This window comes from Aptenodytes patagonicus, chromosome 7, assembly GCF_965638725.1.
Source record: "Aptenodytes patagonicus chromosome 7, bAptPat1.pri.cur, whole genome shotgun sequence".
Lineage (NCBI taxonomy): Eukaryota > Metazoa > Chordata > Aves > Sphenisciformes > Spheniscidae > Aptenodytes > Aptenodytes patagonicus.
Genome location: NC_134955.1, coordinates 50028861 through 50040348, shown reverse-complemented (window position 1 = coordinate 50040348; position 11488 = coordinate 50028861). Strand labels below are relative to the sequence as shown.

The window sequence follows — 11488 nt, the reverse complement described above, 5'->3', positions numbered from 1 at the left end:
TATATGGAAAGACCATATAAATGAAAGGGGTTTTGATAAGCTTCAGATGGGTTGAATCTTGTTTGTGCTATAGCACAGATTACTTCAAGTTTTTAATTCATTTCAGCAGACTGAATATAAGCATGGGGGGGTTTTGTGGTCTTGTGTGCGTATACCATGCTCCTATTTAACTGAATTACTTTCTTCTCTAGAAGAAGCTAGCATAGTAGGAGAAAATGAAACCTATCCTCGAGCTTTGCTTCACTGGAACAGAGCAGCTTCTCAAGGTATGTCCGTACCTCACAATTCCAAGTAGTTTATTTTTAGTAGAGCCATTAATGTTTGATTTCCTCTTTCATAAAAAAACATGGAAGGAGGGAAAGCTTACCTCCTTCTGTTCAACATTAGTTATATTCCACATAGGGTAGTTGCTGTTCTTTATTCTACTGTTAGCTATAATGTCATTGCAATATGCTTGCAGTTCTGAGCCATTCTGAAATCCTGAAGATTAAAAGGACTAAAACACAAATGTACGGTGCATTTCTTTTGCCATTCCATATGGGATTATAGAGCAGTGTTAAACAGTATTAGGAATGTTTACACTGACTTTTCTAAAAATAAATCCACTTGGAAAAATAGATACAAAGTACCCTTCAGGATTTTGGTACTTGTCATCATTTATAAGAAATGCAATTTCCTATTCAAAGCAAGCAAAGCTCAGTGATGAAGAATGCAGTCTTGATGTCCAACCAACCCAAGTTTAAACTCTGGTGCTTGTGATCATCTCCTAAAATAAGCAAAACTAAACTTGATCATTAAATATCTTGGTGTGAGGTCCCTAACTTTCACACGGGTGCATCTACATTAATGTCTGTCTACTAGCTTTTTACTTAAGAGCAAGTGTATCATGCAAATGGAGCCTAAGAGTTTTGTCTGAAAATCTTCAGACCTACTTGGCTTTTAGTAGAAAGTTAGAAATTGAGAGGATGGAATGGTTAAGTATTCAATTACCAAATGATGATGAGAGACTTATTTTTCAAGTTTTCGGTGTCTCTGTTTTAAAAACAAAGCTGAAGCCCTTAATGACCATACAACAAATGAAAAGTTTTTCTGTAGTAAGTGACTATGAACAACATTATACAGCTTTTCAACTGATGCCACTAAATAGCAATAAAAATGTTGGTAGGATTACTGGGAACAGGACTTCCTGAAAATAGATATCGGTTGCATTTTGGTGAGCTAAACCCAATTTAAAAAAAAAAGCTGTTTATGTGAGAGAGGGGAAGAAGAGAAACGGTTTGTGTAAACTGTGGAAAGTAATACTAAAGTCCTTATTGCGTCTTCATATGAAACTAAAAGGCTTTCTTTGCCTAGCTATTTTATCTTTTTTGTTGTGTCTTGATTTATAGGATATACTGTTGCAAGAATTAAACTTGGAGATTACCATTTTTATGGTTTTGGTACTGATGTTGATTATGAAACTGCATTTATTCACTATCGACTGGCATCAGAGCAACAGCACAGTGCCCAAGCAATGTTTAATCTGGGATACATGCATGAGAAGGGATTGGGCATCAAGCAGGTGAGTAAGCTGTAGGCTGATAGTCTGCTTCATTACAGTGCACTTACTAATATTAGAATAAGTCCGTAACCACTACTGGGCTTTGGGCACTATATAACCACTTAGTAGGAATTAGCCTGTCCCCCAGTACATTCTCCAATAGCAAATGGGTAAGCATATCCACTTCACACTTACCTATGTGAAGAAATGAGGCCTAGACAAGGAAAAAACTATTTGCCCAAAATTGTGAAGATTTAGCAAAGAGTGCCATATGCTTAAGTAATGCTTTCAAGACTTTGAAGTGTAATTAAATGAATGCAAATCAATTCCGGGTTCAGAGTATTTTAGCACAAGATTGTTCTCATCCTCTGAAACACTGGTTAATTTATTTTCTATATCATGACATTTTGAAAACAAGTTCTGTGCATCTTCAAGTAACAAACCATAAGCACCAACAACAATGTGATTATTAGCTGTGGTTTTTCAAATTAGGCTAGGCCACAATTTGCTTTACAAACTACATTGCTTAAAAGAAGGCAGTATATCCGGTTCTCCTAGGAAGCCTATGGTGTATTGCTGTCCATGAGTTAACTAAAACTTACGGAATCCAGAGCAACATGTTTTTGTATGTGTCAAAATGATGTAATTAGTAATTGCATACTAATTTTGAGCAGCTTACCTTACCTTAATGTATGATTAATTCATGTCATTAATGTATGAATGTAGTAATATTTTCTGGGTTACCTGAAACTGTAAGAAATGGTTTCATTTTCCTTGTTTTCAGTGAGCTTCAACATTCGGTTTTTGTCTAGGTATGCACCTTTTAATTATTCTGTTGGTCCATTAAAAGACCAATTTTTGCTTCTTTTCCCCTAAATTCTTGGCAAAAGGTCAGAACAGCGAAGGGCAAGTCTTAGGTCAATATTGTTAACTTTGGCAGCAGCAAGCAATCAACATTTGAAAACTGCTTACTGACCTAGTTGTAGAAGTGACAATCCAGTACACAAACAGCATTATTTCTAAAGCTTATCTTCAAATTTTATTTTAGGACTGTTTTCTCTTTTTAACTGAGTCCTCAAAACTAGCTAACTTCTGAAAATGAGCCTGCAGCTAAAAGCAACAGTGCTAAAGTTGGGAGGTTTTCTTTTAAAAAAACAAAAAAACCCCCACTTTTCAGGCATGGACTTCTTTATTTCTTTTGCCTTTTGTCTTGAAAACAACCCAATTTGAGCAATTAGTAAAAACTTTTTGAAAATGTTATTACATCATGTTCAGCATAACTGCTAAGAATTTGAGAAAAATGAGTCCTAATGCTGTCATTTGCACAGAGTATTCTCCAACCTGAAGCAGAGATGGCTACACAGAGATAGCTGAAATGAGTACACAGGGGTTCACGATGAGCATATGCAGCCTTGCTTTATGCGGATGAATAATACTTTCCTCTCATACAGATCCACTATGGAAGGAAGAGTTGAACTGCAAGGGAAATGGAGATAGTTAATATAGATATGGGAAAGAAGCACTGAGAACGTCTAAGCAAGGAAATTCCATGTATAACACTAGTCTTAGTAATTCTGAATATGTAATGTCTTTGCTTGCTGTGTCCTAAAACTTTACAACTGTAAGATAAGAGGATGGAGATTTAGGACTGACTAGATAACACTAAAATGGCGCTGGGCTAGGATATTCTGAAAAAGGCTAAGACTGAGTTTTGAATGAAGCAAAAGAATATTTGGCTTTCCTTTCCCAGAATTGAAACTGCTGAATTTTGAGCACCTCTGACAATGACTGACAGTTAAAATCATGCTTCCTGATGTAGCAGGTGATGTCTACCACTGAAGTCCCTTCCATAGGCCTCTAGTGGAAGAACAGACATACAAAGACTTTAGCACTGTAGTATCTAACAAATTGGGGATTTAATCTGTTGAAGAAAGGAATATGTACTCTTACTCTCTCCCCACCTATGTCCACATCATTAAGATTGCAAGCACTCTAAAGTTTGGGAGAATGATCACTAATGTGGCCTGCACGACTTCAATGCAGGTCACTGTTCGTTCTGGATAATCCTGAATAAATACAGTATTTCTTACTGGTTTTTTTTTTCCCCAAACAGCTTTTGCCTTATTCTCTTTACTTATTGAATAAATAGTCTTTCTCACATACAGGATTCTAAGCTATATTTCCTGTACATAGATGGTTTTCAGACTCATACCAGGTCAATGCCAAATATTAAGCCCCTTGAGGAATCTCACACGTGTACACTGTTACACACTTTTCATAGATTTAATGTTGTCCAATTCCTGAGCCTGCATGTCAGAATGAAGACCATTTCCATATACTGCTCAAAATAAGAACAAATTAATTTTCTTGAATTAATTTTCTCATGGTCTTCTCTTAAGATTTGGCATAGTATTTCAGTGCTATTTGTGTGTTAAAGCTCAGATTCCTACAGTTCTCGTCTGTCAAGTGAAAGTGAACAATATATAAGCAAAACAAAGTGCTTGCTAATTAGAAATGAAAATAAGCCATGATTTAGGATCTGCTTCTACACTGATACTAGCACAGTACAAAGGAGGTAAGGAAACTCTTTTAAATAGTTATACAAAAGACAGAATTTTGAGGCTCAAGGAGTATTCAGAGTTGTTCTATTGAATTAAAATACTAAAGTGTGAGCTAGTACATCTCATTCGCATAATGTGTTGATTTTCATACTGTTATTTCCACATGTGTTATGGAACTAAGCTTTGCTGTATCAATGAGCAGAAAATCTTTATGGTATTTCACAATCAGGATAAAATTATAAAATGAACATGTGGCATGAAGTCCTGGAGATTTCTCTTATTTTAAGTGTCCAACTTGGAACACTTCAGAGGTAAGTCTTGCACAGGCCTGTCCTTCACAGTACTGAATGAACGCAGGCAGTTTGTATCCAAGTGTCCTAACATTGCACAGTATGTATCTGAAGTGGAGCCAAAAAAAACCCCAAACAAACAAGGAAAGTTAAACTATTCAGGTACACATATCCTCTGTTCTTCATGCTACAGTTGCCTTATTGTTCCAACTACCACAGAAGAGAACGCTAATTTAAGCTCTAGGAAGTTGCTGGCTGTTTGTGCTCATGCTTTTGCCAGGCTGCTCTCACTAATGCGAGTTATGTCTGTTTTGGATAAGGAGTAGAATCTAATTTGGGAGTATGTGCAGAAATGGTTAGAAGCTGCACTATGCAGCAGGCATACTGTAATGTAACTGGGAGGAGTTGCTGCTGTGTACTCCTCCATGACTTGTGTTTTCTTAGTCTCTCATGTTTGGTGTGGTGTGGAGATGTTAGAGTGTACTGGAGTTACCTCAATATGTGCCTTAGTTTACAGTGCATGGGTTGAATACGTTAATACTAATCTCTTTGAGCTTCAATTCTAGCATCAGTTACAATAGCTTCATTCTCAGATCGAAGCTTCCCTTTACTTGTCTATTCAAAGGTGAACATCCATCAGAAAAAAGGGGAAGTTTTACTGAATGGTTTTTGTTTAACTTGACCAAAAACCTTGTAGTCAAATGACAGTATACATTAGCTTACAGAAAAAGCTCTACATTTTATGGTTAATTTTTCAAGTTCTTCAAAATTGAGCTTTGTATTTTATTAACTTTAGGATATTCATCTTGCAAAACGATTCTATGACATGGCAGCTGAAGCAAGCCCAGATGCTCAGGTTCCAGTCTTCCTAGCACTTTGCAAGCTTGGAGTGATTTATTCCTTGCAGTATGTACGAGAAATCAATGTAAGTAATGCAGAATTAAAAGGAAGAACAACAAATGTGTTTTCCATTTTTAAAAGAAGCTTGAGTTGTAATCTTAAGTAGAAGTCTTACTTGAGCCTTCTGAATGTGTTTTGTGTTGTTGCATATTAAGAAAGTTACTGAAGCTGTGATTCCTATTTCTTGTTTGTGCAATTGTGTGAAACTGAAGTGTGCTCAGCCAGTGCTCTTCTGTGCTGTTCTTCCCTTGAAGAGAATTTCTCTAACCTGTTTGACTGTTCCTATCCATGACCATCTGCTATCAAAGTTAAGCAGATGATTACAATGACATAATCACTGTTCAGGAAAAAAGAAATACTTTTTGTAGCCCTAATTCTCATGCTGTTTTATCTTCAGCTGTAACAATCCCACTTAAGTCGTGTTTGATTTCTATGGGGGAAAAAATATTATTTTTATTAGATAGTTTAGCTATTGTGCAGAGCTTCTGCTGAGTGATGGCACTGAAAAAATACTTGCCTGGAATTTACGTGAATTCTTTCCAAGCAGTGTCTGAAATATTTCTCAGCATTCTGACATCTTACTGCCTTTTGGATTACTTAATAAATTCAAATGGTACAGAAGTTATTACCACTTAGAGCAAATGCAAGTTCAGGCAATCCAGTTAAGTTTGACAAATTTTAATAGTCTTGAGGCTGGGGACTTTCAGGAGTGGACAGTCAAAATACTCTAAATCAATTGAGCAAATACCCGCGTAGCACTCGCAGAAGCTAGTATGCAGAACACGGATATTCCAAGTTTTAAGTCTGCATCAGCAGACTTAAATTGACAATGACTCTGTAGTACCATCAGATACAGTAGTGAAGCATAAAGTGTGTGTTGGCTAACGCTTATGCAAATGGCAGTCTGATAAAAAGGCAGTTCAATCAAAACTAACAGTAAGTCACTTTAACTTCCCTGTACCTTACCTGCACAAATCTCAGCATTGTACCACATAAGTATCCTGGGGCTTAATGTTCTGTCATTCATGGTAATCTGCTGCTGGCTTCCAGTTTGGCTGGACTGATCAGTTCACTGCCTCTGTGTATGTGGTACTTGCTCCTCTTTCTGTAAGACAACTAGTATGGTTACATACCTCATTCTGATTTAAATTGTGCGCTTTAATGCTTTTTATGTGAAAGCCACAAAGCTACGTATCAAGCACCTTCATCTCTAGAACAGAAAATAGAATAGTTCATCCTATATAGCATGGCTCTTAGTCTTATTGGCATTTAGTTCCTGGAAATTAAGAATGTCACTGATGTGATACTATTTTTTTCACAGAGGAAAAGAGCTACTGAAGTTTTAAAACTGGTGCTTGTACATGAAAAATGTTACAAGTCAAATTTAAAATCAATGTAACTTCCCATTCTTGCTCTTTGACATGATGATGTGGACTTCTTGTTTCTTAGATAAGGGAGGTATTTTCACATATTGATATGGACCAGCTGCTGGGGCCTGAGTGGGACCTTTACCTTATGACCATCATCGCCTTGCTTCTGGGAACAATTATAGCTTACAGACAAAGGCAACATCAGGCAATTCCCAGACCAGCAGGACTGCGGCCAGCTGTGCCTCAACAAGAACCACCACCAGAGCATCAACCACCACAATAGCAACAAGAGCCTCAATGCAAGAACTGGATTTTTCCAAAAGGAACAATTTTCATTGTGATTTAGGACTTTGGATCAACGGTCCCTCCCCTAAAAGAGGCGCAAAGAAGTTTAAAAAAAAAAAGTCTGAAAGCTGCTTAGAATGATGCCTTTTTTCAGGGATAAGAAAATTCCTTTGAAACTGATCTGAATGTTATTTCAGTGCCAATGGAATAACACTATGGCTTTTTTCATGGAAACACAAGAGTGCTACTACAAAAATGTTGCCTGCTGTATCTAGTTCCTCTTTATTCAGAGTCCTTTTCGTCTCCTAGAGAGAGCAGAAGGCTAGCGTTGGAAGGTTTTTGCCTGCTTGATAGCAGTCGCCCTATATAAAAGTAATAACAATAATTTTATGGCCAATTTAAGTCCAAGAAGCTGAACTATAGTCAAACTCTAAAAAGACTAGACCTGTGTGAACTTATATTCTGATCTGCATCCCAAGTATTTCTACAATCCTTATTTTGTTATTTCTTAGTATTTCTTACACTCTGGTCTTTTATGCTGTCTTGGATGGTTTAACATGGATTACTTATAAACTCTGTAAAACTAAGCCAGCAAACATGCCACTCTCCACTTGTGCTTTTTTGTTTTGAGTTTTTTTTCTCCATTCCCCTTAGACAAGACAGTTCTCAGCAGACAGACAGTATGTAGCCCAGGAGGCAGATTGGGACAGATTGGGTCTGTAAAGCTTATCAGTTGAAAACTATCCACACAGTACCCAGATCTCGCATCCTTCTAAAACTTCTTTTGGAGCCTGTGTACTTTGCAATACTTCATGACATAATAACAAATTGGTAGTGTTTCTAAATTATTTAAACTTGCTTTTACGAAGAGGCTGAGTCTAGATTGCAGAAAGCACCAGTATTATTGTGGACACTGAAGAAAGGACAGAGCCAGAAATCTCAGTGAGTTAGCTTACTCTTTTTTTTATTTTTAGAGGTGGAAGTTCTGCATTTAATTTTCAACAATCCTGTAAGTGATCTGCACTGCAAGAAGGAAATGTATGTGGTATCTCATGCATGCATCTGTTTAATGCATCTACAAAAAAGGGCTCCAAAGATGCATACTCTCTACAAAAGGGCATGGGCTTACGCCAGTGATGCTACTCCAAAGTTTGGCTGACTGATAAAAATCGTATATTAGACTACAGCAGTGCTCTGGCTGTTGCCAACCTGGCATACATGAGAAAGTCAAAATAACATCTCTGGCTGTGCCATCTTGAGGATCCCTTGTAACAAGAAAATCCAAAGAGAAAGAAGACTAATGGTTTATGGCTTCTTGATACCACCAGGTCAGTGCAAAGGCCTTTTAATGAGTGTAAAGAATACAACCTGTGGACTGATGTTTTTTAGACTGCAAGAGGAATCTTCACTTAGTAACAATTTTCATTGAACTGTAATTTCAGGGGTTGGGGGTGGGAAGCAGCGGGGGAGTAGCTTAGAGGCAAGAAATGCGGAAGTTTCTGTTCTTACTTATCAATGGTAGTTAAATATTTGTTTCTGTACTAGCATTAAACCCTGTGAATATACTGTCTTAAAGCTGAATGAAATACTAATGAGGAGGCTTTAGCTGCTTTCTGACAAAAGCTGTTCTGCTTAAAGGGTTAAGGGCTTCCTTTCATGCAAATACTTTTCCAGTGGATTGGCAGCAACATATCAATACGCTTTATTTAGAATTGAGATTTTAGTATGGTTTCATACTTAGTACATTTGTAAGGAGACCGCTGCACAATAGATCTGTAGTTTGGGAAAGAAGATAAGCAATCCACTCTTTTGTAAACTGAAATGTCATGGATGACTAGTATTAAAATATAGGTATAACTTCTCAGTACTTCAAAATGCTTATGCTGGTTATATGATGACAAATCTTTCATTTTAGTTTGGAGGGTTGCAGCATGTGATAGAGGAATGTCTTGTTCAGTCTTAATCATCATTAGCAGATGGAACAGTATTGAACTTAAGTGTAGTGTCTAAAATGTACAGCACTCCCCAGCTGCCTTTCTAAGATATCTGTGACTTCTGAACACTCCCTCTGAAGTATTTTTGCCTCTGTCACTTAATAGCTCTTTTTAGCTTGGCATGAATAAATTAAAGACTATATGGAAAATGTTTTTCAGTTAAATACCATTGGTTCATTGGTATTGGTCTCTTAGGACGTTTAACAATTTTGTTACTACATTATTAAAATGTTTTGGTTGTTTGGTCTATTAGAACTGAATTCTAAAAGCTCTATCCTATTTGCATGAGAATCTCTCATCACTGCTGCTATGTGACAGTCTTATAGCCGACTTTCACTGAACCTGATGCATTTTTACATCCAAGAAATCAGCAGAAGAAAACGATTGAAGATCAGCAAGTTATTTCACTTTAAAGAACTGCTTTTTGAAGAAGCAATAAGGAAATCTTTCTCCTGCTTTTTTTCCCTTCCACCAAATTACTACCACTAAATTTTTCAGATGACATTCATTTGAATGAAGTGGTAGTAGTGAAAAGGTACTTACCATAAGTAATGGCGAGTTAACTCAGGGATTAAAGAAATTAATAAGTTTTCCAAATCAGTTGTCTACAACATCACAAGTTTTTGTGACAATCCCTTGCTACTCTGTTCTGAAACTTGCATTTTGAGGGAAGTATACTTAACTCTTGCTAGTGGTATGTTTCTTGTTGTGCACTCAGTTTATTGAGCGGCTTTTTCCCTAAAGGAGCTGAGTTGCTCAGTTTACTGCAGTGAAGTACTACTCCCTTTTGGTAGCACACAGGTTGTCTTACAGTTTATATGCAGGAGTATTTTAGAAGGGAAACTTGATTTAAGAGAAGCCTTTCTGGGTATGTTCAGCATGCTTTGAACGGAAAAATTGTATTCTTGGTCTGTAGTAACGTAGGCTGGAGTCTGCCTATTTGACCTTCCCGGATATACGCTCTTCTCTCCCCGCACCGAGAATGGAACTACAGAGCAGTAACTGTTGTTGGTGGGAGTTTTATATGTAGGAAAACTGTGGAAAGATACAGGGGAAAACATTGTTATGCATCTCAAATTATTAATCAAACACACTAGCTGTTCTTGCTGGTTGAAAGAAACGCTGAACTATTGAGAAAACAGGATTCTGGTTCATCACTGGTGAAACTTGTCCCAGAGCTGTCTGTTGAAATAATTTTCCTTGCTTCATATTGTCCATCATGGGACAATGTAGTAGAAAACGCCTTTGATACAAACATCCCAATGAGACTTATGAGACAGTTTTACTCGCTTTTTAGTCATCTTCCGTAAGTCAGCTACTCTTATTAAAGTAAAAAAAAAAAAAACCAAAACCCAAAAACTATCAAATGTTATTCTTTTTGGAGAAGAATTAAAACATGGATTGTGAAAGGACTTTTTAAGACTATGCATTCATCTAGTTTCCACCTATTATATGCTAGTTTGGGCCTATAAAAGGGGATCACGCTCACCTTTGCAAGTTGCTTCCTTTTTAGATAGGCAACAATGAACTGAAATTCTATTTTTGTTTCAGAGAATATTAAACTAAAAATATTTAGTTTGATTTGAACTACTGCAAATGCATATGGCAAATAGGGACTATTGGGGGGAACCCTTGGTTTTTATCAGCTGCAGTTCTTTAAAGGGTCTTGTAGGAGTTTTGTAAATTTATTTGTATTTAAAATCAGTATAAAGGCTGGTCAAATGTAATATAATTGTGTAAACAAATTCTGTTAATAGAAAGATGTACAGATTCATTTTGTACTGTATCTTTAATCTTGTGAAATAAAGATACCACCTGTGTGGTTACCATCAGTGTTCACAGTGGTTATGATAACAGAGGATGTCAATTGTTAGTTGTATGCACTGATATATGCCACTGCTAAATGCATCCTTCCCTATAAGTATCCTCACACTTCTTTCATTTCTATTCCTCCTCAAAAAAAAAAAAAATCTGTGAATTTAGGAGGACCATAGAAAGGGGAATAGAAAACTATGCATTGTATCTTCAGCTGTGCTAGAAACTTGCCCGCTCTGTGTGTGTATGTGTGTGACCCTTTCTTCAGCGTATACAGCATCTGTACTGCGTGTGGCAGACACAGAACTGCTGTGTGATTTGAGAATAGTGACCGGTAATTTAGGATTACTATTGCATTTTCAGTACTGATACAGGGATAATACAGTGACTAGAAACAGATACTGGGGGAGGGACTACTCCAAGCTGCTAAGTTTGCTTGCTTTTCAGGCCTTTTTTGACCCACTCATCTCTTCAGGCTCCACCTGTTGAGACCGAGTCTTCCCTCGTAAATGTATTATGTTGGTTTGCTTTCCAATGTGCTTACTAATGTGGAAGAAAACAATTGGGGAGAGGAAAGTAAGGAGAGTGAGGGAGCAATGATAATGGCTATGGAAGGCATCCATAGGTGAACTATCTGGGGCATCAGCCCAAGTTACATAGTTTTCTGAAGTATTCAGAGGCTTCCCATGTTGTCTGCTGCTGCTAATAGCACTTGTTGCAGGTAGGAAACAGA

General features: G+C 37.1%; 1 protein-coding gene across 2 annotated transcripts in view; it reads left to right on the top strand.

The window, feature by feature from the left end:
- Positions 1-10777, top strand: part of SEL1L (SEL1L adaptor subunit of SYVN1 ubiquitin ligase) — a 36248-nt gene extending 25471 nt beyond the window's left edge. The window contains exons 18-21 of one of the 2 annotated variants that reach the window (XM_076345233.1): positions 195-266; positions 1389-1561; positions 5188-5316; positions 6741-10777. In XM_076345233.1, coding sequence (XP_076201348.1) covers positions 195-266; positions 1389-1561; positions 5188-5316; positions 6741-6944 — 578 coding nt within the window. In that variant the 3' untranslated portion in view covers positions 6945-10777. Of the gene's footprint in view, positions 1-191; positions 267-1388; positions 1562-5187; positions 5317-6740 lie in introns of both variants that reach the window. The other variant, XM_076345232.1, reaches the window with a different exon arrangement.
- The last annotated feature ends 711 nt before the right edge of the window (positions 10778-11488 follow it).